Source organism: Mauremys reevesii, linkage group 19 (genome assembly GCF_016161935.1).
Source record: "Mauremys reevesii isolate NIE-2019 linkage group 19, ASM1616193v1, whole genome shotgun sequence".
Lineage (NCBI taxonomy): Eukaryota > Metazoa > Chordata > Testudines > Geoemydidae > Mauremys > Mauremys reevesii.
In genome coordinates, this window is record NC_052641.1 from 5,040,167 (window position 1) to 5,066,140 (window position 25,974).

Sequence of the window (25,974 nt, forward strand, 5' to 3'; positions counted from 1 at the left end):
CTGCCCAGCAGGCTAGCAATTGCAGCTGTCCCTCCCCCACTGCCATGTGCTGCTCCTGCCCTCTGCCTTGGAACTGCTCCCCGAGACTCCTGCTTGCTGTGTGGGGGGGAGGGGGGGTTGGAAGGGGGAAGGAAGGAAGAGGGGGGCTAATGTCTGGGTGTCCCCCTTCCCCCTGCTCCTGCACCCTGCTTACCCCATCTTCCATAGAGCAGGGGGGGACACACCAGGGCTCAGGATGGAGGGAGCTTGTAGCAGCTGTGGTCTCAGCAAGCTGATCTAATTAACAAGGCAGTGTACTTAAAGGGGAAATGCGCATATCTCCCTCCATTCCTGCTGCCTTGCGGAGTGAGAGAGTTAACCCTTGAGGGCTCAGCCAATTGCTAGTTCATCATTTAGCGGTAAGGGAAATATCCCACCCTCTGACGCCTCCACCTCAACCAAGCTTCACAATCATCATCACCGTGTATCAGTATTAAATTGTTTGTTTAAAACTTATAGTGTGTGTGTGTGTGTGTGTGTGTATATAATAGATAGATAGATAGTCTTTTGTCTGGTGAAAAAAATTTCCCTGGAACCTAACCCCCCCATTTACATTAATTCTTATGGAGAAATTGGATTCGCTTAACATCCATTTCACTGAAAGTCACATTTTTCAGGAACAGAACTACAACGTTAAGTGAGGAGTTACTGTAGTCACGGGCTATATCCCACCCTCAAGTCACACTGGTGATTAAAATCCATTGTAACAAATCTGTGGGCCTTAATACATTGGAAAAATAAACAAACGTTCCAGCTGGATGGTGCAGTGGTAGTAGGGTCCAGGGATCCCTTTCAGTCCTCCCTGTTTTTTAATTGGATTTTGGGGATAGGATTGGCCTCTTCAATAATAAGAATTTATGCTCTAATTCAGATTAATCCAGTGTCTTTTTTTCATTAGTTACATTATCAATGTCAGCATAACATTTTACTTGGCTGTGAAAGTTGTCTGAGCTGGCAAGCTCTTTGGGGGAGTAGCATTCTCCTATTGCCAGTGACTGACCAGACGGCTTCTGTCCCCAGAGCTGCATGAAGGCTGAAGACCCATTTTGTTGTAATTCAGACCTTTGTACCCGAAGAAAAGAAATTTTCCTAATTTCCGCTATTTGCCCCGTCCAAGTAATAAACTATATCTAAGGAAATTTAAGTGGGAAGTTGAATAGTGTTAAATACGGTATGCAACTGTGCCTCTAAATTGCTGGGGTGTTGTGGTTGCACAGGTGTGTTTCACCCTGGCTAGTGGGCATAGTTTTCAGGCTATTAGATATCAAATAAATGTTTCACATCTTGCCTTTGGGGATGAACTTTGCCTTGCCAGGTAGATGGCTGGTTGTACCATTTGCAGATTCTGAAGCAATGCTGTAATATTTAGAGAGGCAAACCACAGAATGGGTCAAATCATTTTCAGTGTTTTTTAAAATAAGGGCTGACAGATCCTTCTGTCTGAAGGATGAATCCAGCTGTGCACTGGGTTTGATTTTGCACTGTACAAAAGTACACTTGTATAGCTCCATTATGGCAGGGCCCTGACATCTACACATCACTTTCCCCAGGTTTGACTGCTTCATTCTTTGTAGGTAGGTAGTAAAGTAACAAGATTGTTACGCTGAGTAAAGGAGGTGGTGGGGTAGGAAGTTCAGAGTAATGTGTTACAGGACACAACTTATCGTATGAAATGCAACTGGCAGATTAAATATTTGGCCTGTTAACCTTGATAGATATATATATATATATATATATATATATAATAAAATATTTAGTAAATGCATGGGGTTCTTTCAAGGTATTATTTCTGAAGTAGAGTAGAGAAATGTCCGGAATATCACTTACTTACATTTCCAAATAAGATTTGATAAGTTTCACATTGAAGGTTGTTAGCCTAGATACGAAGGAGTGGTATTATGGGTAAAAGAGTTCCTTATATAGAGAAGAAGCTTAGGATGAGGTTTGGCAAGTGTCAACACGTCTGCACTGACTGTTGTATTATGTGCCTACTATAAAATTTTTACTATAAAATAGGGGTTTTTTGCCCATTGTTTTAATTGTTTTCACCTGCATTCAGTGCTAAAGAGAGTGAGGCCAGGGCATAGTTTGGGTTTGGGCTGAGTATGAGACACACCTAGGACATATCTGGTCTTTTCTTCTTTCTCAAATTTGATTTCCTTCAGTTCTTACGTTACTTTGCATCACAGTTTTCTTGGTCAAGGGAAAGAGTAGCAAGCTGTTCCAGTTCAAGAAAAAATGGTGGCAGGGAAGAAAAGGTTGAGGCTTTTCTTCCTGTTTATGTTCTTTTGCCATGTTCATCACTGTGGTATCGAAGTCCCCTTCCCCTTAGATGCCGCAATGGGAAGTGTCTCTCAGGAGTATCTGCTTCTGTCGCTTTCCCCCATCAGTTGTCATTGGGGAGTTTGCTCCCTTGAATTCCCATTTCTCTTGAGGACCATACTCATGAATGGCTTTGATAATTGGATTATTTGATAAATTTATCTGCTTTCGCTGTAGCTTTTCTAAGTGCCTCTGTTTTTTTTCTGAAATGCTGTTTTTAACCTTTTAAAACTCCCAGAGACAGACAAATATCCCTGTACCTCCTACAGTAAGTAACAGAAGATTAAGAGTATTTTCCGCATGTTTTTTTATTCCAACAGTGGAAAGCATAGACCTTGCATAGATCTTTCCTACACAAGTGCTAATAGCTGAAACAAAATAAGAAGGCACAAGGCAGCCCATTTCAGAGTTCTGTGTTTCTTTAAAGTGACAGTACATTGAATACATTTGTGCAAGTCTGAGGGCAAAGCACTGAAATACAGAGTATTAAATGGGACAATTACGCAATGCACTGACCAGGAAAAGGATTTAGAAAGTTGTTGTGAAAAAATTCTTGAAGCCATCAGTCCAGAGTATGACTTCAGAAAACACAGTGAGATAACTAGAGTGAATCAGCAGAGGGATGGGATCCTAATGAGAAGCAGTGATATGGTTACTGCACCAGGCTTTGGTTATGCTAGAGCTGGAATAAATACTGTGTTTCAAATCAGAACACAGCTCTAAAAAGAAAGAAAAGGTGCCCATAGCAAGGTAACCATGATGGTTCTCAGAATGTGTTTGTAGGACGTACAGTTGGATTTTGTTAGCTTGCTGGGGCAGAAGAAAAGAAGACCTTCTAGTTGATGTTTAGATACCATAATTCTGGGGCCTTAGAAATACTCAAGATTGAGGCACCCATGTTCTGTGTGACACATTAGACCTAAATTACATGGCAGAGACAGACTCCAGAATCACACAGGATGGCCACTCCAAGCCAGCTCCCCTTGATGCTTGTACCCAGTCCAATTAGTATAGTGCTCCTTGTGTAATGTATTTTGATATCGTGGTGGGCATCTCCTTTCTCCCCATTTTTTGGATACTGATAACTTTAAATTTGGCAGTGGAGGCAGTTTTGAATTCCTTGTCCTCTATCTCAGCAATTTTTGACTTCAGCTCTCTGCTCCACTGTCCCCCACCCCAGTGTTGATCTCCATAGCCATCAATCAAATAAGCACATAAGTTTGATTCTTTTGCAAAACGTATGTCAGTAAGAAATTAATCACACATTGCTGTGAATGAGGTGGATATGGGGAAGGATTGGTTGTGAAATATGAAATGGGAAACTTTCTTTTCCCTTCTCAGTGCAGATATGAAATCCAAATACATGTTTGTGAATATTGCTAATTCTAGCATCACTTTTATAAGGGTTTTTGGTAAGTTTTAAACTGGATCGATGGCAGAATGGTACTGAGTTTTGTTTTCTCTTGTACCTTTCACATTCCAAAGCACTTAACACAGCTGGGAGTTACTGGTACACACTAAAACATGGCAGCCATTCTGTGCTCTGCGAGAGCGTATTACACAGACTTCTTTATTGCGAGCAGAAATAGTGGCCAGGAAGCTGGGTTTTTCCACCCAACCTCTTTTCAGCGAGTGCTGTTGCTGCGGTCCAGGCTCAGACAAGGACAGGTCAGATGTGACAGCAGATGTACCTGACTGTTCCAGCGTGAAAGTGAGCTCCCTGGGAAGAAATGGCAGAGTTAGCATGCTGGCTGTGCAGGAGTCAGTCAGTCTTATCCAATGGTCCTGCTCATTGAATTGACACAAAAAGCTAACAACAAATCCTGGGAAATGCGTCAGATATTTTGCCCTGTGAGGCCATCATTACTATTGATGGGCGATAATTGAGAAATCAGTTTTCAAAATTAGAAGGTTAAGTCTGGGGTCTTGGCTGTGTATGAACTCCAAGTGCTCCTTCCCTAGTTCTACAGACTCCTGTGGAATGTACATTTGCATTTACTCTGTGAACATAAAGCCAGAGATGTGCGATGAATGCACGAGTGCCTTCTCACGAGTTTGGGAATACAGCCAGACTGGGACAAGGCCTTATCTTGTCAGAGCTCTTTATTGAAGGTTCTTAGGTAGCCACCTTACCAAAGTATCAGAGGACCTCTCAGTCTTTTAAAGTGTTTGTCCTTACTGCATTCATGGGAAGCCAGGCAGGGCTACTGTCCCCATTGGGCAGATGGGGAGCTGAGGCCCAAGAGGCTAAGTGAGTTGCCCAACGTTACCCAGAGAGTCTGTTGCAGAGGAGGGAATTGAACCCAGCTAGGGCAACAACAAAGAAAAAAACACTGCACCATCCTTCCTCTATATGAGAGAAGCTTAGGCCGTTCTTTCAGATGGAAGAAACACTTCTGTTTTTACAGTTCAAATCTCTGTAGTTGTCACTTGTGACAATACAGGTGAACTGAGGCCTGTTATGGAGCTTGAGCAATGGTTCAGTCTTGAAAACCATACCAGTGAAATGAAAATAAGGAAGCAGCACTATGCTGTAGTGCATATTTTCCCATCAGTTACAGAACAGAGCAGCAGTCATGCTGGAGGAAGATGCTAGGATGGGTCCTATGCTGTCTGGATGGAAGAGGGACTGGGGATGACTGGGTTAAGAGTCAGGGAAAGAGATGCACAGAAACAAGAGGCTAATTGGGAAGAGATCGAGAGATGAGAGAAACAGAGGAGTGAGTTATTTATCTTAGGACTTGTCTACCCAGGGAAGTTATGTGAAATAAGCTAGAGTGTGAATTTAAAGCACAGTAGCTATGCCACAGCTGCTCCCCAGGTGGAGACTCTGATTCTGCACTAAGAGTACCTCTGTGTGGGTTAGCTCGTGGACTAACCCGAAGTGCACAAAAGCACTTCAGTGTGGAATAAGAGTGTTCCCACTGGGAGCTATTCTGGGATATGTCTGTGTGTAGACAAGCACTTATGGGGAAAGCACAGTTAGGATGTTCAGATATTAGCCCTTTCAATGGGGCTAGTTATTTCCTGGTGACTGCAAATTAAACTAAAACCTCATCCCTAAAATGTTCATATCTTACTTCCCCCCCCAACATAAAGACTGGAATTTTGTTTTTCTTCCCACATCAGACGACAAAAATGAAATTAAGCCCTGCTGCAAGAGGAGTGAACGAGGTGACCCCACTACATCTCTTCCAACCCAAATGCATCTGTGATCAGGTAATAGAGGCGACTTAGCAGAACATCACCTGCAACTCCAGAGACCTGGGTTCAATGTCCTGCTCTGCAACAGACTTCCTGGACGTCCCTGGTCAAGTCTCTCTGTACCTCCATTCCCTGTTTGTAAAGTGGATGTAATAGAACTGCCTCACTGGTTTGGTTAGGATAAATAAAGATGATCCTGAGATACTACAGTAACAGGGCCATATAAGTACCTTACATTTGTTTTATCTATCTAGTCTGACTCACTCGCAGGGTATTCATGTGAAAATTAAGCATGAGCCTGTATTTCAAAGACTTATTTTGACATCTTGAGAGTTTCGTTCCTTTCCTGGAAGACTTGATAGGATGTTGATGGCTTCAAAGTGAAATGCTAATCTTAAATACAAATAAATAAATAAGCCTGTTTCTTAGCATTTCCAGAGATAAATGTATTTCTTTTTTTAAACAGCCTCTGTCCCTTTAGGGCCCCACTGAAGGATTGTTGGATTCTTTAAAACCAGAATAATATTGTTTTAAAAAATTCTCTAACTCCAGTGAATTTTCAGTAATTGAATGAGCTATTTGCAGCAACTCAAGAGTTTGATCAACTCTGATCAAAGCAGGTACAGAGCTAACCTATACGCAGTCTCTTATGTGATCCTCTGTAGTTAATGTGATGTGCATTAAATTGCAGCATACTTATGAACTAAATTATTTATTATAAAAAAAAGTTTTATTCGTTAATGTTAATTCCTGTGAACAGCTGACATGGCCTCCGGAGGTTCTCTTGCCATACAGTTGGCCATGCCCCTGTGTCTCTTGGCGCTGTTCAGGAGGACTGTGGCTTTGCATTGAGTGCCAGGCTGATTTTTTGGACCTGACTACTGTCGTTTGAACAGTGTAAAAAAGTGGCGTCAAACTCCCGGATCCAGCCCATTGACCATTAGCTTGATGTATGTTTGCGGCCCCATGGTATGTTCAGATTCCAAAGAAAGAGATTTGATTTAAAAATAAAACCCACGTTTTTAGCTCTCTTGTTTGCAAAGAATGCTTTCCAAACAAGACTTGAGTTTAAACTGATGCAGTGTTGTCTCCCTGAGTCTGCAGGCAGCCTGAATGAATGATTCTAAGAGATGTGAGGTCCCTGAACTCTCAATCTCATTGGGGTGTTAACTCTGCAGCCTAACGATGGCTCTTTAAATGTTGGAAATTGAATATTTCATTGCTGATGATTTGAGTGGGATTGAGATGTGGAGGGGGCAATTGAGGATTGCTGCAAGAAATGAAAAGCAGAGAGAGAAACAAGGTTGGTAAAAAGAGAGAAACAAAGGGCAGAAATAGTTTGGGGTCCTGAAGGGAAACATGTTCTCCTGCTGTTCTTGTTGGAGATGACAACACGATGCTTGTACAGATTCGTGGGACTTGAATCCAGGCCTGCAGGTTACCAGGCAACCAACATGCCCACATGGCCACCTGGTGTCAGCTGTAATCTGGCCACTCCCTACAACTCTCAGTCCACAGAAGTTGATTACCACAGGAAGTTCCCCGTCGAGTGAGCTGACTGACAGTGGTTTTAGCAGTCCCTTATGGACTCCTTGACCCTATATAAGTCCATGGGGTGTCCCCGGAAGTGTACAGAGAATAATGCAGATCCCTAGTAAAATGCCATGACCACCTTACTTTATTTCTGAACTCCTGCACTTAGGATGGAAGAATCCCATGCACTGCTACAGACCAGGGACCGAATGGCTAGGAAGCAGTTCTGCACAAAAGGACCTAGGGGTTACAGTGGACGAGAAGCTGGATATGAGTTGATAGTGTGCCCTTGTTGCCAAGAAGGCTAATGGCATTTTGGGCTGTATAAGTAGGGGCATTGCCAGCAGATGGAGGGACGTGATCACTCCCCTCTATTTGACATTGGTGAGGCCTCATCTGGAGTACTGCATCCAGTTTTGGGCCCCACACTACAAGAAGGATGTGGAAAAATTGGAAAGAGTCCAGTGGAGGGCAACAAAAATGAATAGAGGGCTGGAGCACATGACTTATGAGGAGAGGCTGAGGGAACTGGGATTGTTTAGTCTGCAGAAGAGAAGAATGAGGGGGGATTTGATAGCTTCTTTCAACTACCTGAAAGAGGGATCCAAAGAGGATGGAGCTAGACTGTTCTCAGTGGTAGCAGATGACAGAACAAGGAGTAATGGTCTCAAGTTGCAGTGAGGGAGGTTTAGGTTGGATATTAGGAAAAACTTTTTTTCACTAGGAGGGTGGTAAAGTACTGGAATTGGGTTATCTAAGGAGGTGGTGGAATCTCCTTCCTTAGAGGTTTTTAAGGTCAGGCTTGACAAAGCCCTGGCTGGGATGATTTAGTTGGGGATTGGTCCTGCTTTGAGCAGGGGGTTGGACTAGATGACCTCCTGAGGTCCCTTCCAACCCTGATATTCTATGATTCTTGGTACTGACCTTGGCTCTGACTTGGATTCTGACTCCCAATCAACCCCAGAACTCCACACCGCCCCCCGATACCTAGTATTGACCTTTGGCCTGATTCCTGACTTTGCCTCTAGCTTTGACCCTTGGCTTAACTCCTGACTCTGACTCCGGCTTGACTCTCAGCTTGACTCTTGACCCTGATAGTGGCTCCGACCCCTGGCTTCAGTTCCTGGATTCCAAGCTCCTGCCACTGCTCCTGCCTCCCTTCACCCAGGTTCTTGACGTGATGAACAAACAGTAACTCAGTTCCAAGGTATTGCTATGGTACAAGGATCTTTGTGCCTCAGGACAAAGTACAGAGTCCTGGTTCCCTCTATAGAAATGGCACAAAGTAGATACTTCCTGAGCCGCTTCTATTCCCACATGCCCTGGAGGTGGTGGTGAGGTTATTTATATTAAATTAGCACTTAGAAGTTCCAGCTGAGATCAGGGTCCTGTAGTGTTAGTCGATGTACAAACAGGAAGTGACGGTCCCTGACCCGAAGAGCTTAACATCCAGTGACAAGGGATGGGAGGGGAAGGAAAGTCACAGACGGACGAAGGTCCAAGGTCACACAATGGGTCAGAGACAGAGTTGTGAATAGAACCCAGGTCTTCTGATTCCTAGTCTGGTGCCTTATCCACTGGCTTACACTGTCTCTAAACCTCATATTTTATATTTGATCAGTAGGCAAACTTCCCATTGACATCAGTGGGAGTTCTGCTGCTAATTGCTTGACGTATGTAACCATAGGTTTAACCCAGCTCACAGACAGTAATTCAAAATATAATTCAGCTCTCTCTACAGGATGACTTGACTCTCTTGGTATGAAGGTTTCTCAACTACATGTTCTGTCTTTCAGTCACTGCATATTGACTGTGTGTAGACAATCGAGTGTACTCCACACCTCCAGACTTTGCTTCCGAGTTTATATAGCTATTGGCTCACATCCAGCTCCAAATATGGAGAGAAATACAGTATGTCTGTATCCCTGTAGCGTAAGGAGTTTTACACAGAGCAGAGTGGTATAATATGTATTCCAAGAGGCTGGAGTATCTCACTAGTACCATTAATAAGAGCAAAATTCAGGTGAAATATTTGATTTTAGAATGTGCTACATACTGGTGTATATCTGAATACACAAAAATACTTGGATCTTAACTTCATTAAATCCCCTACAATCCCTCTTCTGCACCTTTTTACTCACATTATACCTCACACACACTTTCCGTGGAGATACAGTATCAGTCCTGGAAAGCAGATCCAGAAAAGACTACTTGAGTTGTCCAGGCTGATCTCCATTATCACCACAGTCTGTCTAACCTCTTCTAAAATTTGCAGTGATGATGTACCAAGCACCTTCCCTGCCAGTCTATTCCTTTGTCCAATTAAACTCCCTCTTGAGAATGTTTTCCCTAGTGACCTGCCTAAAGTTGACTCATCTGGTTTGCTTCAGCTGAGTATTATTATTATTTTATCATTATTATTATTATTCTTTTCCTCTCAATCAGGTTGCATGGACATCAAAAACCAAGAAATAATTCTGAAAGAATGAGACCTAGACATAAAAGTAACACCTCTGGGATCCTGTGTGCAAGCACTTCCTGCATGTGGTGGCTTAGGTATAAGTACCTTTGTCATAAGAACGGCCATACAAAGTCAGACCAGTGGTCCATTTTGCCTAGCAGTCTGACAGTGGCCGGTGCTAGGGTGCTTCAGAGGGAATGAACAGAACACAGCAATTTATCATGTGATCCATCCCTGTCATCCCTTTCCTAATGGTTCCTAACATTCTGTTTGCTTTTTTGACCGCTGCTGCACATTCAGCAGATGTTTTCAGAGAACTAAGCACAATGACTCCAAGACCTTTTTCCTGAGTAAAAACAACAAGGAGTCTGGTGGCACCTTAAAGACTAACAGATTTATTTGGGCATAAGCTTTCGTGGGTAAAAAAAAAAAACCCTCACTTCTTCAGATGCAACTACTTTTCCTGAGTAGTAACAGCTAATTTAGACCCCATCATTCGGTATGTATAGTTTGGAATTTGTTTTTCAAGTGCATTACTTTGCATTTATCTACATTGAATTTCATCTGCTATTTTGTTGCCCAGTCACCCAGTTTAGTGAGTTCCCACTATAACTCTTCACACTCTGCTTTGGATTTACCGTATATACTCGTTCATAAACTGAATTTTTTTAGTAGAAAAGGGAAGCACCAGAGAAGGGGGTCGGCTCATGAACGGGTATAGAGAGGGAGAGGTGGGACACAGCCCCTCCCCCCAACAGAGGGAGCAAGGAGAGGCAGCACAGCCAGCAGAGCCAGAAGGGAAGAGGCAGGGCCAGAGTCTCGCCGCTTCTGGCCCCGCTGTTCCCCCTCCAGTCTCCGAAGCAGCTGCAGCTCCAGGGCTGGCAGGCTGCAGCCGTGCCGCTCGGCCCCGCCCCCCAGAGCAGGCTGTGGCCACACCGCCGGAGCACTCTGCACCGTGCCACCTGGCCCAGCCCACTGGAACGTGCTGTCCAGCCTGCCGGAGCAGCTCCAGCCAGGCCAGAGACATCCTCCCCTGGCCCTCCCCAGATAAAGTGGGAAGGGTTGGGATGGGGAGAATGTGGGGGTCCTAAAGGGATGGTATGGGGAGAGTGTGGGGTCCTGGGCTAGGGGTGGGGTCATGTGGAGGATGGTCACAGGGGTTACTCCCCTGACTCCCACCAGTTTCCCCACCAGTTGCTGTCCTGGCCCGTCAGAGTAAGCAGCTGGTGCGCCGGGACACTTTGTTTACTTAGGTTTATCTCCGTCCTGCGGACGCTCAAGGTAAACAAACCATCTCGGCCCACCAGCGGCTTATCCTGATGGCCCGAAAGCCAAAGTTTGCTGACCCTTGAATTATAGGGTCAGCTTATGAATGGGATAAGTAAAAATGAAATTTTTTTATAACCATCTTGGGGAGGTCAGCTTATAAATGAACTGGCTTATGATCGAGTATATAGAGTAATTATCTGAAGTAACTGTGTATTTACTGCAAACGTTGCCACCTCACTGTTTACCCTTTTTTTTCAGATCATTTATGAATATGTTGAACAGCACTGATCCCAGTACAGATTGTTGGGGAACCTGACTATTTACCTCTCTCCACTGTGAAAACTGACTATTCCTTCCTTTTGTTTCCTGTCTTTTAATCAGTTACTGATTCAGGAGAGGGCCTTCTCTCTTATCCCATGACTGCCTACTTTGCTTAAGAGTATTTGGTGAGGGACCTCGTCAAAGGCTTTCTGAAAGTACACTATATCCACTGGATCCCCCTTGTCCATATTTTGTTTATCCCCTCAAAGAATTCTAATAGATTGGTGAGGCATGATTTCCCTTTACAAAGCTGTGTTGACTTTTCCACAACATATGCTATTCATCTATGTGTCTGATAATTCTGTTCTTTATTATAGTTTCAACTAATTTGCCTGGTACTGAAGTTAGGCTTGCTGGCCTGTAATTGCCAGGATTGCTTCTGGAACCTTTATTAAAATAGGTGTTACATTATCTACATTAGCTGTCCTCCCGTCATCTGGTGCAGAGGCTGATTTAAGCGTTAGGTTACATACCACAGTTAGAAGTTCTGCAAGTTCATATTTGAGTTTCTTCAGAACTCTTTGGTGAATACCATCTGGTCCTGTGACTTACTACTGTTTAATGTATCAGTTTATTCCAAAACATCCTCTATTGACAGCTCAGTCTGTTCCTCAGATTTGTCACCTAAAAAAAATGGCTCAGGTGGGGAATCTCCCTCAAATCCTCTGCAGTGAAGAGTGATGCAAAGAATTAATTTAGCTTCTCTTCAATGTCTTTTGTTTGTCACTCTTCAAATTCTTTCCTGGCCTGCTTAATTATGCCCTTATACATGACTTGTCAAAGTTTATGCCTTTCTCTTTTCCTATTTGACTTCCAGTTTTTAAAAGATCTCTTTTTACCTCTAACTGCCTCCTTTATTCTGTTGCTTAGCGATGGTGGCAGTTTTTAGTCCTCTTACTGTTTTAAATTTGGGGTATACATATAGTTTGAGCCTCTATTATGGTATTTTTAAAAAGCTTCCATGCAGCTTGCAGGCATTTCACTCTTATGACTGTCCCTTCTAATTTCCATTTAACTAGTATCTTCATTTTTGTATAATGCTGCTTTTTGAAGTTATATGCCCTGGAGTGGGTTAAATTTAATTACACTGTGGTCACTGTTACTGAGTGATTGCCTCTTGGACCAGATCCTGTGCTCCACTTAGGACTAAATCAAGAATTGCCTCTCCCCTTGTGGGTTCCAGGATTAGCTGCTCCCAGAAGCAGTCATTTATGATGTTTAGAAATTTTATCTCTGTATCCCATCCTCACATGAAATGTTCCCAATCAATATGGGGATAGTTTAAATCCACCATTATTATTGAGTTTTCTGTTTTTGTCACCCCTCTTGTCTCCCTGAGCATTTCACAAATGTGCTGGTTGGGTGGTCAGTAACATATTGCTACTGCTACACTCTTATTATTCAAGCATGGAATTTTTCTCTATAACTATTCTGTGGTACAGTTTGATTCATTTAAGATTTTTATTATATTTGACTCTATGCTTTCTTTCACATATAGTGCCACTCCCCCACTAGTGTGACCTACCCTGTCATTCCCATATATTTTGTACCCTGTATTATCATGTCCCATTGATTATCATCGTTCCTCCAAGTTTCTGTGATTCTAATTATATCAATGTCCTCATTTAATACCAGGCAGTTGAGTTCACATGTGATGCTGGTAGACCAGATGCCAGCTCTTCCCAAGGCTGTAGGCATCAGCTGAGCTCTGACAAATTCATAGCTGGAAACCAGACCAGCTCACCTGTATGTTAGTATTGTTCAAGATGGGTGTTAGACTTGTAAAGATGTGTTTAAAGTTTAGAGTCTATAAAATGCTTGTAAGTTGCTGCATTCATTAATCTTACTTACATTATTGTCTGTATCCCATGCTATGAGGTAATATGTCAGGTTTGCTTTATGACTGTAAAAAAGCCTGCTCTGAACTTGTGAACTAAGGCAGGAAGAGTGGTTCCACTGCCCACCAAGGACTATCAAAATTAAGTGGCCATTGTGAAACCTCACATTACCAAGACTAGGTTAAGGCCCTGTCACACCGTAAAGGTGCTACATGCAAGGAAGCTCGTCCCATCAGTTTGAATTCTGGAAGAAGGAAATAAAGATAGGTGACATGAACATTCTTCATCTCTGTGCTCTTTGGATTCTCACAGGACTGGAGCTAGGACGCAAAAGCGGAGACCCCCAGGATCAACCTGGCTTAGCCCTAAAAGACATTCAGTGCTGGCAGATTACTCATCTCTGTCACCTTTTGGAACTATAGACTGTAACTCATTTGTGTATATTTGTTGCCTGCTTTAACCTGTAAATAAGTCTCATTTATTTTTCCTAGTTAATAAATCCTTAGTTAGTTTACTATGGGATTGGCTATAAACTTTGTCTTTGGTATGAGATCTGGGGTACAAATTGACCTGGGTAAGTAACTTTTTTTGGGACTGAAAGGAACTTGCATCTTTTGTAACCTTTGGTGTAAGTGAGCATTTGTCACTTAGTCCAGTTTGCCTGGGTGGCAAGATAGAGAATGTCCAAGGAGACTGTGTGTGTGTGACTCCATGCGAAGACCGTTATAGTGTCTCAGGACTGCACATTTGTTACTGGGTTGGTGAAATCTAATTATAGAACTCACAGCCAGTTTGGAATGTCTGCCCTGCTTTTTGCACCTAGAGGTTGGCACTCATGGTTGTGAACCACTGTAGTCAGCGTGACATCACCCATCTTAGTATTTAAACTTCTTGTATTTGCATACAAGCACTTATAGAATTTGTCAGTATTTAGTTGTCTGCCTTCATGTGATGTAATAGAATGGGCCTCTTTTTTGTTTGACTCTTTCTCTTCAGTTCCTACCTGTAATTTATCAATTTCTGTCCTCTCCTATTTACTAGGATATAGAATATCCCCTTTTATAAATTCTCACCTAAGGGATGTGTGTGTCTGAACCGTGCTTCTCCGGAGGTGTCTGCTTTCCCTCAGTCCTCATTTTAAAAACTCCTTAATGACCTTTTTAATTTTACATGCCAGCAATCTGGTTCCGTTTTGGTTTGGATGGAGGCCATCCTTGTATAGAGTCCTCCTTTTCCAAAAGGTTCCACTATTCTTAATAAACGTAAATCCCTCCTTCCTACACCATTGTCTCATCAGTGCATTGAGACCCTGCATTTCTGCCTGTCATAACTTGCCCAGCACATGAAACTGGAAGTATTTAGAGAATGTTGCTATGGAAGTTCTGGACTTTATCTCTTACCTAGCAGCCTAAATTTGGTCTCCAGGACCTCTCTCCTATCCTTCCCTATGTCATTGGTTCCTACATGTACCATGACCACCGGCTCCTCCCCAGTACTGCACATAAGCCTGTCCAGATGTCTCAAGAGGTTCGCAACCCTTGTACCCAGCAGGCAGTTCACCTTGCGGTTCTTCCGGTCATTTCAATCCCTATTATCTCTATTTATAATAATCATATCCCATAAGAGCAGCCATTGTGGTTCAGACCAATGGTCCTTCTAGCTCAGTGTTGTGACTTCTGATTGTGGCCGTTGCCAGATACTTCAGAGGGAGCAAACAGAACAGGGCAGCTTATCGAGTGATCCATCCCCTGTCGTCCAGCCCCAGCTCCTACCAGTCAGGGGTTTAGGGACACCCAGACCATGTTGGCTAATAGCCACTGATGGACCTATCCTCTGTGAACTTGCCTAATTGTTTTTGAACCCAGTTATACTTTTGGCCTTCACAACATTCCCGGGCAAGGAGTTCCTTGCTCCTCTGTTTGCTCCTCCTATTCGCTAGCTCCTCTGGTCCCTGGAGGTTGCTTTTTAACCCCCTGTTCTCCCTGAGTTAGCCCTGCCTCATTGTCAAGGGATCCTAAGGGGATTAGGGATCAAAGGGTGGCAGGGTAGAGCCTCATAAGGAAGCTCTCAGACTTGTCTAGCAGGCCTCTAAGCCCAAACAAACCACACTATAAATGTCAATCAAGCAGCCACATGGCAAGCAAGCACTCAACAGCAAACTAAATAACAGAGAACAAACTCACCCCAAGGGTCACAGTCGCTCCTCGTTCACGTGGTGAAGTGATCCCTGTTTGTCTGCCTGTCTCAAATGGGGATGGAGGAGTGATCACTCCTGGTGGCAAACAGTGGACATAGATTTGGAGGGTGTGCAGAGCTCTTTGTCAGCAGTACAGCCACCCTTCATTTAGTCCAGGCTCAAGGGGAATAGGAAGATGAGATACCTTTTGGGCAGCTCTCACCCTAGAGTTGCATCAGAGTGTTTCTCTTCTCTTCTCAAAAACCAGTTGCAGCCAGCTGGCTCTGTCACCCTCCAACTTCTCAGTCCCTGAACAATGGGCAGGTCCGAGGCAGTTATTCCGCAATGATCACTTTCATTTAGTATCACACACTGGGAAGTTAAACCTCCAAAAGTCAGTGAAATCTTTTAATTTTACACATACAAGGGACTCTTAAGCTGCCATGTTTCCTTATCCTAGGTCTCTTTACCTTGACTGTTTCAATGCAGGGTAGCAGCTAACCTCATGGAATTGACCCTCCGTACTTGGAATGATTCAAGAAAGATCTTCTGGGCTATATTCTCTGATCTAACAATACCGTATTGTAGCTATCCACTTACTTAGTCTGCTTTTATGGTGCAAATATCTCCTTTACCAGTTTTGCTGCATAATCAGTGTTGGATTGGTTGACAGGACTAGGAGTGATAGAATAAGCAAGTACCAGACGTTGAGATGCAGGATCATCTTTAATCATGGGCCTCCTACCTTCTGTGGGTTGAAGCTAGTCATTGATACTACTTCCTGGTGTAAGTGTCACGTCTAATTGTTTATCATGTCTTCTATTATGGTTTCCAGTTACCTTGAGATTTATTTATATACATTTATTTTATTTATTTTTTATATACATTTCTTCCGGCGGGATGAAGCCAGAATTTACAGCATCTTTCCCTATTGATTTTGCCAGACTGCCACATTCAATTTTCAGTATTACAGAAATGACAAAACAGAGAGAAGCTTTTATCCACTTGGTGAAATCTTTTTTGGCTAAAGTGAAAACTGTAAAAAGGAAATTGTGGCACATTAGCACTTTATCCCAGCAATCTGGCCGCTTGAAAAATAAATAACCCATTTGAGTAGAATATTAGAAGTGAGACTTATTATTTTTATGTCCCTACCGCCAACTGACAGACTTCTTAATCTTCTGTCTGAGATGTGATCACCACCTTGTAGTCTCACTATTCTGCTTTTACCGCAGCCCGTGCAAAGACCTGGGAACTAGAGACTGCAGAGTTCGTAAGAGTGGAGTGGCGAGGTTGAATGGATTTCCATTTGTGAGGTCAAACAACACACAATTCATTCTCAGCATCCTTTCCCTGCATGTTTCAAGGACAACCTCCCCATCATACAAAATATCACACCTCTGACTAGTGAAATACCTTCTACTCTTGGCTGAGAGAGAAATGTCTACACTTCAGGGTTTAGACTTGCATCTTCATTGACTGCAGTAGCAGTGCTTATTTGCTGCCTCCATTTGGGTCCTATCTGTAAGTCTTTTCATTTGAAAGTAAAATGTATAGGCTGATATAGATTATAATAGATTATAGACTTGCTGGTGGGTGGGTTTAATTTACATTAATAAAAAGTTACTGACATTAACAATGCTGGTCAGTATTTTCCAAAGTATGAAGTGTGTGGACTTGCTGCTCAAGGCATGAAAGACTGAGGGCTTGTCTACACCATGCAGCTTTTAGTGACAAGGCTGTGTCGATACAGCCTCGTCGCTAAAAGTCAACGTGTGTAAATGCTCTTTTTCGGTAATGCCGACAAAATACTTCCAGCCCTGCGAGCAGCATTAGCTTTGTGGGTAGGAGAACGCTTCTGCCGACAAAGCCGCGTTCACACTGCCACTTGCGTTGGCAAAACTTTTGTCTTTCGCAGGGGGGGCTTTTTTAAGTACTCGTGAAAGACAAAAGTTTTGTCGACAATGTCGCAGTGTAGACAAGCCCTAATAGGAGACATTGATATATCTCTCAGATGTCTCCAGAGTCTTAGCTTTAATTTAAAAAGAAAAGGAAAAGTGATTCTGGAGCTGATTTGCTTGTGAAGTGAGTTTAATCAATGCAGTGATTCTGAGAACACAGGGAGAAACCTGAACCCAGAAGCCATATCTCTGAGGTGTGAATTGCCATGTTCATTTCAGTGGGTGCTAACCTAGTGAGTTCTACGTGCTGGGGTAATGCATTCGAAAGCGCACTAATGTGTTGCTCATTAATTGGTCCGTGTAGATCCTGCTAGTGTGCACTACAGGTTTCCTTGTGAGCTTTCGTATAATGCTGTTTCCAACACTATATTTAAGTGCACCAGCAGGGTGTACATGGAGGTCGAGAGATACTGAAGGTAAAGTTTTTGGCTGGTAAGAAAACATTTCCTACCTTTTGTTACATTAATCAGAGGGTGAAGTCAGTGGTTTACAAGACTGTATAGTGGTAATGGTCTCTTGCTGTTATGTCAATGCCAGAGTGAAGCTGAAAGCCAGATCTGGGAGCTGCTGGATGCTAAGCATTCTTGAAAATCTGCCCACTTCATTAAGGTGTCTAAGTAGGAGCTGAGCTATTATGGAAATCTGGTCCTGATTGTGAGTGCTGAACACTTCTGGAAATTCTGGCCAAGACGTGTATCCCAGCCTAGTGTTGCTATTCCAAAGATCCGTCGTATCCAGTGGGTGCTGGGAGAAGAATTGTGGGTCACTGAAATGGTAACTGGGTTAAAGAACAATTGAGAGTCAGTAGAGCCCCAACATTACCTTATTTCCATGATCTCTGCTATTTCTGTTGATTTCTTTTGTCCATAGTCATATGTCAGCCCTCTTCCTGGTGTTGTGTGGCAAAAATGTGACCAGGCCTGTCTCACGTGTGACAGGCAGCACACGTGACTGGGTATCCGGCCAACTGGTTCATCAGAAAGCTGGTCAGGCCCTCGTTCTTTTCGTGTTCTGTTACCTTGGTAGGGGATCCTTTAGAAATCTCTCCTTTGTCGCCACTCTCACTTTTTCCTGCCAGCAATTCTGAGTCCAATTCATTTGGACTTTACAACTCTATTAGTGCTCTATTAGAAACCACTTACGCTTTAAATTCTGCAGGTCCTGTGCCTTGTGTTTCACAGATACACTACATAGATTCCAAGGCCAGAAGGGGCTACTGCGATCCTTAAAGCAGACCTCCTGTGTAACCAAGGCCATAGAACTCCCCTGAAATAATTCCCAGAGCATATCTATTAGAAGAACATCCAATCTTGATTTTAGAATCTTCCACAACCCTCGCTAAATTGTTGCAGTGCTTAATTACCCTCACTGTTAAGAGTGTGCGCCTTATTTCCAGTCTGACTTTGTCTAGCTTCAGCTTCATAGAATCATAGAATCTCAGGGTTGGAAGGGACCTCAGGAGATCATCTAGTCCAACCCCCTGCTCAAAGCAGGACCAAACCCAACTAAATCATCCCAGCCAGGGCTTTATCAAGCCTGACCTTAAAAACCTCTAAGGAAGGAGATTCCACCACCTCCCTAGATAACCCATTCCAGTTCTTCACCACCCTACTAGTGAAAAAGTTTTTCCTAATGTCCAACCTAAACCTCCCCCTCTGCAACTTGAGACCATTACTCCTTGTTCTGTCATCTTCTACCACTGAGAACAGTCTTTCTCTGCTGGATTGCAGAGCCCATTATTAACTATTTGTTTCCCATATAAGTACTTGCGGAGTGCAGTCAAGTCACCTTGAAACTAAATAGATTGAGCTCCTGGAGTCTATCACGACAAGGCTTGGTGTCTAATCCATTAATGATTCTCATGGCTCTTCTCTGAACCTTCTCCAATTTATCAACGTCCTTCTTGAATTATGAACACCAGAACTAGACACAGGATTCTAGCAGTAGTCACACCAGTGCCAAATACAGAGGTAAAATAACCTTTCTGCTCCTCGAGATTTGCCTGTTTATACATCTAGGGATCACATTAGCCCTTTTGGCCCAAGCTGATTATCCACCATGATCCCAAAATCTTTTTCAGAATCACTGCTTTCTAGGCTAGCGTCCCCTATTCTGTCAGTGGCCCTTACGTTCTTTGTTCCTAGGTGTATACATTTACATTTAGCCGTATTAAAATGCATGTTGTTTGCTTGCATCCAGCTTCCCAAGTGGTTATAGAAGAGGAGGATTGCTGGTAATTCTGTCAAATGGAATCCCTGCCTGTTAATCAGATTGCTTGATAACTAATAACTATTTACAGATAAATTGGCTTGGAAGAATTAGAGTTTTATCAGAAAATGTTGATAAACATTGATTTCATTACACACACATAAACCATTAGAAAATATTTCCATCAATGAGGACTGAAATTTACAGATCGGCAACGTAAGAAAAATGCTGCTTGAGAACTTACTAGAGTTTGATATAAGGCTGACTTTTTGACATGTGATGTTAACAGTTCATGTTTTAATGGTTATAATGCTTCAGCTTCTTGAATCTCAGTGTTGACTGTCAGTAACTAATTGTCTGACCCCCTCCCATTGTTTGATCTCCATAATTTCCCACAACTGTGAAAATTTAAAATTGATAAAATCCAAAAATGCTTAAAAATACCTATATTAGCCATACAAGTTATAAAAATAAATTAAACTCTGCCATCCCTACTGATAGAATACATGAGCTATTCAGCTACGGATTCATTAAAAATGACTTTAAATGGTTTCTGATTGAATGGCAGTAGGAATAATATTACAGCATTCTGCATCAGTATCCATTCAGTCATTCAGCGTAATTAGAATAACCCCGTTGATGTTTTTTAACTTTGCTCTTCTCTGGCACCTTTATTTGGGGGTCTTGAGCAGCTGGGAAGCCAGTGCATTGCATCTGAATGGTCATGACGGGCACTGTCCAGTGGAGTGCATTGCTGTACTCCATTTTGGAAGCATAGGGCTGAGGTGGCGAAGTTTGCATTATCATGGAAAGTACTCAGCAGATGAAATAAAGGTGGTAAGAACCTCTTCCACTACATGGAATTCAAGTACCCTTGAGAGAATCAGATTTACCCTATAAATGCAAATCTGTGTTGCAAGAAATGTGTGTAAGTCCCTAGTGTAGGGAAGCAGGAAGTACACCAATTATTCAAATTACTTCCCCTAACAAGCTAGTAACACCATTGTCTTGTCTCAGTTAAGCTCCAGACGAGTCATAGTTTCTTCTAGTGTCTCCAGATACATGTTGAACAGAACTCTGTGAGATGTCACATGATATTCATCTGCCCAGAAGACTATCTTCTGAAACCACTCAGAAAGAAAGAAGCAGAGTCACCAAAACAACTTCTGAAGAAGTGGGTTTTCAACCCACGAAAGCTTATGCCCAAATAAATCTGTTAGTCTTTAAGGTGCCACCAAAACAACTTCTGTCGTCCTTTGGTAGATTTTGCGGCTGCGTTAGCAACAGCTCATGCTCCATGCCTAAAACCTAAGGCCTAAAACCAAAATGGTAGGAAATAGGCAGCATATCGATTAAATTGTAGTTGTTCTGTCATGACCTTTACAATGTCCTATGCTCAAAAGCAAAGGGTTGACCAGGCAGTAATTGGCAAGGCCATTATTGTCCAGTAATGACTTCTGGAGCAAAGGCCTTACTGTGCCTTGTTTTAAAGGTGAAGTGTCACTTGCCCTCCTCTATGGCACTAATAGGGACATTATTTGAGATGTATTTTAAAGCTACATCAAGGGTTACTAGACCAGATGAATATTCCAGACTGTCCACATCAGGCTTTGCACTTTTGATTTTTTCCAGAATGAATTATTGTATTTCTTGGCTTTGTTGTTATAGGTGGTGCTGCCAGCCCAGTTTATTATTAAGGTTGCCATATACCTTATAAGTCCCTGTTTCAGTTGCTTATAACTTTGCCAAACTTTAACCCATATGGGCTGAAATGTTCCGCGCTGAGTGTCTCCCTGAGACCATTTAGTTATTTATTTAATGGATGGAAAAATTGCAGCCAAAATGGTTCAGCTCTTACAGACAATGCGGTTAGGGAAATATACATTGTTTTGCCTGTGTTCTGGCGACCTTTTATGTGAAAAGCTCTAGCCCAGTGGCTCTCAACCTTTCCAGACTAAGGTCCCCCTTTCAGGAGTCTGATTTGTCTCGCGTACCCCCAAGTTACACCTCACTTAAAAACTACAGTCAGACATCCTGACCATCATCCTACACAGTCAGACATATAAATACAATAAATTCACGCTGTTGAAAAATTGCTGGCTTTCTCACTTTTACCATATAATTATAAAATACATCAACTGGAATAGGAATATTGTACTTACATTTCAGTGTATAGTATGTACAACAGTACAAACAAGTCATTGTCTGTATAAAATTTTAGTTTGTACTGACTTTGCTAGTGCTTTTTATGTAGCCTGTTGTAAAACTAGGCAAACATCTAGATGAGTTGATGTACCGCTGGAAGACCTCTGCATACCCCCGGATATGTGTACCCCTGGTTGAGAACCGCTCTAGCCTACCATGCTTTGGAGTAGGGACTAGACATTTTGTGCCTTTTGCCATCCCCTTGAAAATCTGCTCAAATTTGGCCACGCTATATATAAGCCTTTGGAAAAAAAGAATCACAGCTCCCACATGTTCAGTATAGATTTAGTTTAACAGGTAATTTCCTGAAGAGTCTGTCCTCACCGTTCTGTCCTAGTCTATGTAGGTTTTTATAGTGTGTTCATCATCATAGTATCGAGTGCCTTCCAGCAGCTCATTAAGCAATGTGACTATACATCTGTCACATGTTTGTTCTCTCATTCTCTTACCAGATGAAGAAGTGTGTACAGTGGAGTGTCTTGTTTTGGTACTGTCTCTCTTTTTCTGGTACTGTGTGTCTTTTTCTTTTTCTAATAGAAATATACTTGTTGCTAGAACTTCTTGATATGTGATTGTACTTGAATTCTGGGACTGCAGGTGAGCTGTTGGTTGGTGGGTATAGGCAGAGAAAATCCATGCTGTTTGAGACGCTTTTCCAATTCTGCATGATCTTTTCAGGGATGTAGGATGATCTTGGTGCTGCACTCTGCTGCAGGTTGTGGGCATTCAGGGTTCATGAAATGGCTTGCTACCCTGGATAACTCCTTGAGGCAGGTTTTGGCACCTCAGTGGAGGCTGAGAGAGAGGTTCTGTAATACAGCCTCAGCACAGGACTTGGGGAATTTGTTTGATTCTGTCTAAATCAGACTTTGTTTTCCACCATCGGTGCTTGAATTTCTGTCTTTCTTTCTTCATCTGTTGCAAATTGTCAGAAAACCAAGGAGATCTGGGTGGGTAATGGGAGGAACAGGCCGTCTGGGGGCCAGCATGTCAGTGGCCAAGGCCAGCGTAGGATGATGGTCAGGATGGTGGTGTACTTTAGCAGGATTTGAAATTTGTTGGAGTCCATGAGTCTTCGTGGTCGAAGCAGGTTTATTGGTCTTGTTGCCTAGGCACTGGAAGGACTCTGACCACTGCCTTTTAACGAGGTGATGATCTGTCCAAGACAGTGGCTGGGTTGTGATTAGAGTCCTGCGCGGATACATCTGAGTCGTGATCTATAAAAATGATCCGTGGATCGCCGCACCTGCAGCTATAAAGCCGGTATCCGCCGATTTGCAGGGCTCTCGTTGTGATGTCCTTTATCTTGACATTTAGGCCGAAAATCATGTCCAGGGTTTGATGGGCTGTGTGGTTTGGACCAGAGGTGGCCTGCGAAAATCCTAGGGAGGCAAGTCCTGAGATGAATTTTTGAGCTCGTGCATCTTCGCCCTTGTTGATGTGTGTGTTGAAATCTAGGATGAGAAGTCTGGGATATTTCACCATCATCGTTGACAAGGTGTCAGCTCCTGTCATGGATCCACGGGATCGGTGCGATGGCGCTGGCTTTGGAAGGGTCTTGAGGAGGAACCCCTTCAGTGTGCCAGACCCCCTAAGGGTCTCACTCCTCCTCCAGGGTAAGCCACGCTGTTTCACCGCCTCCTTAGACTGAACCTCTGGGCCTGCAGCACCCCTGCTTCACTCCGTGAGCCCAGTTCAGTGAATCCAGCGGAGGCAGACTGCTGATGGAGACTTCTACACTCCTCCGGGATTAATGCACCTCGCCCAGCATTTGCAGCGATACTCAGACAGCATTGTCAAAATAGTAGGAGCCCTTAGAGTAGTCTAGAGAACTGGAGGTTAAAGCACAGTCTATTCTGGTCAGCCCAGAGCCCAGCCAGGCTGTGGTGAACCCCACTGGTCAGGCTCTGTCTGTCTCCATCCAACCTCCTGGGTTGGTTCCCAGGTGAGAGCCCCGATTCCTGCCAGCCCCCAGCTCTTATCCCCCACCTCACACTTACTCAGTCCTTTGATCTCGAGCTGGGGGATTGTTGTTCAGTTTCCCTAAGGAGAAACTGGGAAATCCATATCCTTCTGGGTTGTTGGTTGCTAGGTGCCAATATCCTGGTGATTGGATTCATCGTTGTCTTATCTGCTGCTTCACTGTTATGGATACTAAGGCCCAGACAGGTAAGCAATACCCACACCTGTGTGTCTCAGCCTGCCCAGAGAGCAAACAGTTCCCTTCCACTCACTGGGTAACAATGCAATACATAGGGGAAACCCAGGCACAAAAATATTACAAAATATTCCCACTTTGTCACAACTCCTATGTGAATCCTTTTGTCTTTGATACTCTCTAAATCAGCATAAAATCTGTTAGCTTTTGGCCCTGGCTTTTACATTCGGATGAAATTGTTTTACCTGAGGCACCTCTCTTCAGTTTGAAGAGAAGATGAATGCAGTTCCTCCTGCCTGCTTGTCCTGTCTAGGTCTGCGATGTACCAAGTATCCTGGGAGGACAGGGTGTGTGAGCACAGAACGTACGGTGTCACCCAGCCAGGCTGTATTGAATGCTTCATCACTGATGAGGTCGTGTGGCGTTTGTTAGTGACAGAACTTGCATTGATCAGCATAAGCTTCATTTTGGGATACTTTGTGCTGTCTGCTTCTGGGCCCTGCCTGGATAGTGCTTCTGTGCAGTGTGTAGGTGCTACATGTCTGAAATCTGGTTTCTTTATGTCTGCGTTTCTGTTCCTCCCAATTTGAACTGATAGTTGGTGATGTAGACGGTGCCATGGGAGGAATGGGTTTCTGTTTCCCCAGGTGCCATGGGAAAGGCAGATCAGTTGGGGCTGAAATCTGGCTGAGTGCTGGAGCGGCGTGGTGGGTGTGCTGGGAGCAGGGTGGCATAGCAGCAATGGAGATGGTAATAAAAATAGGTAGATCTGAGCTCAGTAAGAGGAAGTGTCTGTGGCATCATGCATCCATTTCCTTGAAATAAGCTGCCTGAATTGTCATGATGCCCCAGGTGCTCTTACCTGCTTTGGGAAGAAAGTGGAGACAGGAGGGGCAGAGAGGTGGCAATCACTCTTCCGTTGTGGTTGGGTTAGAAATGAAAAGCGGAGGAGCAGGAGTGGGGATTGGGGCTCCTTCCTTGCAAGAGAGAAGAGCCCTTTTGGCAGCCTCATTCCTGGGCTGAGAGAGGGACTGGGAGAGGAGTCGCAGTCTCATTTTCACCCACTGGGCTTGCTCCAGCCCTAGGCTGAGCAGGAGTCTTCCTCCAGTTGCTGCTCTGGCTGTGCCAGCTCTGGGTCCAGGCCCGGGAACTGAGAGCAGGGAGCAATCGCTCTTGTGCTCTGATTGCCCCTCCTGCTGGCACCCAGGTGGTGTGGGAGAGGAAGCTGGCTGAATCGCATGCAGAGGGGACAATATGGAACTGCAGGGTGGGGGGTGGTAGATTGAGACAAGAAGCTGCTGAGGGGGATGGGGTTGGGGGGACTGAGATTAGACTAGGAGCTGGATGAGGGAGACTGGGACTGGGGAATATAGGTGGGGGCTGTGCAACTGGAGGCAGAGGGACGGACACAAAGTGGACAAGGAGCTTGGAGGGGGAGACTGGGGCTGGGATGAGAAACATGGAGAATGGGCCAAGTAGGGAGAATGACCCAGGGATAGGAAAGAGATAGGGCTGACAGGAACAGGTTGGAGGGGACAGGTTAACAGGGGTCAGATTCGTGGGAAGAACAGGAAGACGTGTCTGTGCCCACTAGAGCACATTCCCCTCCAGAGCCTGGAATGGAACCCAAGATTCCTGATTCTCCTCATTCCTCTGCTGTCAGCAAATAGCTGTGAAACCCTCTGGCAGAGTGAGCCCTCTCTGGTGCTTGTCATCCTTTGTGTGGACCATCTACTGCATCTATCAGTTTTACTCTTCGTTCAAGTGACAGAGTGCTGGGCCCTGGATTTAAAGATTCCAACCCTGCTGATGTCTGTCACTATGATGCCACATGTGGGTATATGCAAAGTCATGGAAAAAATCTTAAAAGAGAGAGTGGATAAATTACAGCATGGATTTAAGGTAGATCGTACCAAACCAACCTGATCTCCTTCTTTGAGAAAGTAACAGATTTTTAGACAAGGGAAATGGATCTAATATATCTGGATTTCAGTCATGAAGAATTACTGGTTAAATTGGAAAAGATGGGGATCGAAATGAAAATCCAGAGGTGAATGAGGAGCTGGCTGGAGACTGCAGAGGTAGTATTGAAGGGGAACTGTCAGGTTGGAGGTTACCAGTGGAGTTCCTCAAGGTTCGGTTTTGGGTCCGATTTATTCAATCTATTTATTGCTGACCTGGGAACCAAGAGTAGGAGTGGGCTGATAAAGTTTGGATGACACCAAGTTGGGAAAAGGATCGGGATATCCTCCAGGGAGATTTGGATGACCTGGTAAACT

General features: G+C 43.7%; 1 protein-coding gene across 16 annotated transcripts in view; it reads left to right on the plus strand.

Annotated features, from left to right (window-relative positions):
• The window catches only part of ZNF618 (zinc finger protein 618), a 268,840-nt gene that overhangs the window by 26,973 nt on the left and 215,893 nt on the right, over window positions 1–25,974 (plus strand). For 15 of the 16 annotated variants that reach the window (XM_039506113.1, XM_039506105.1, XM_039506106.1 and 12 more), the window contains exon 2: window positions 5,491–5,580. The exons of the other annotated variant lie outside the window; for it this stretch is intronic. In XM_039506113.1, the coding sequence (XP_039362047.1) occupies window positions 5,491–5,580 (90 nt within the window). The remainder of the gene's footprint in view (window positions 1–5,490; window positions 5,581–25,974) is intronic. 16 annotated transcript variants of the gene reach the window in all.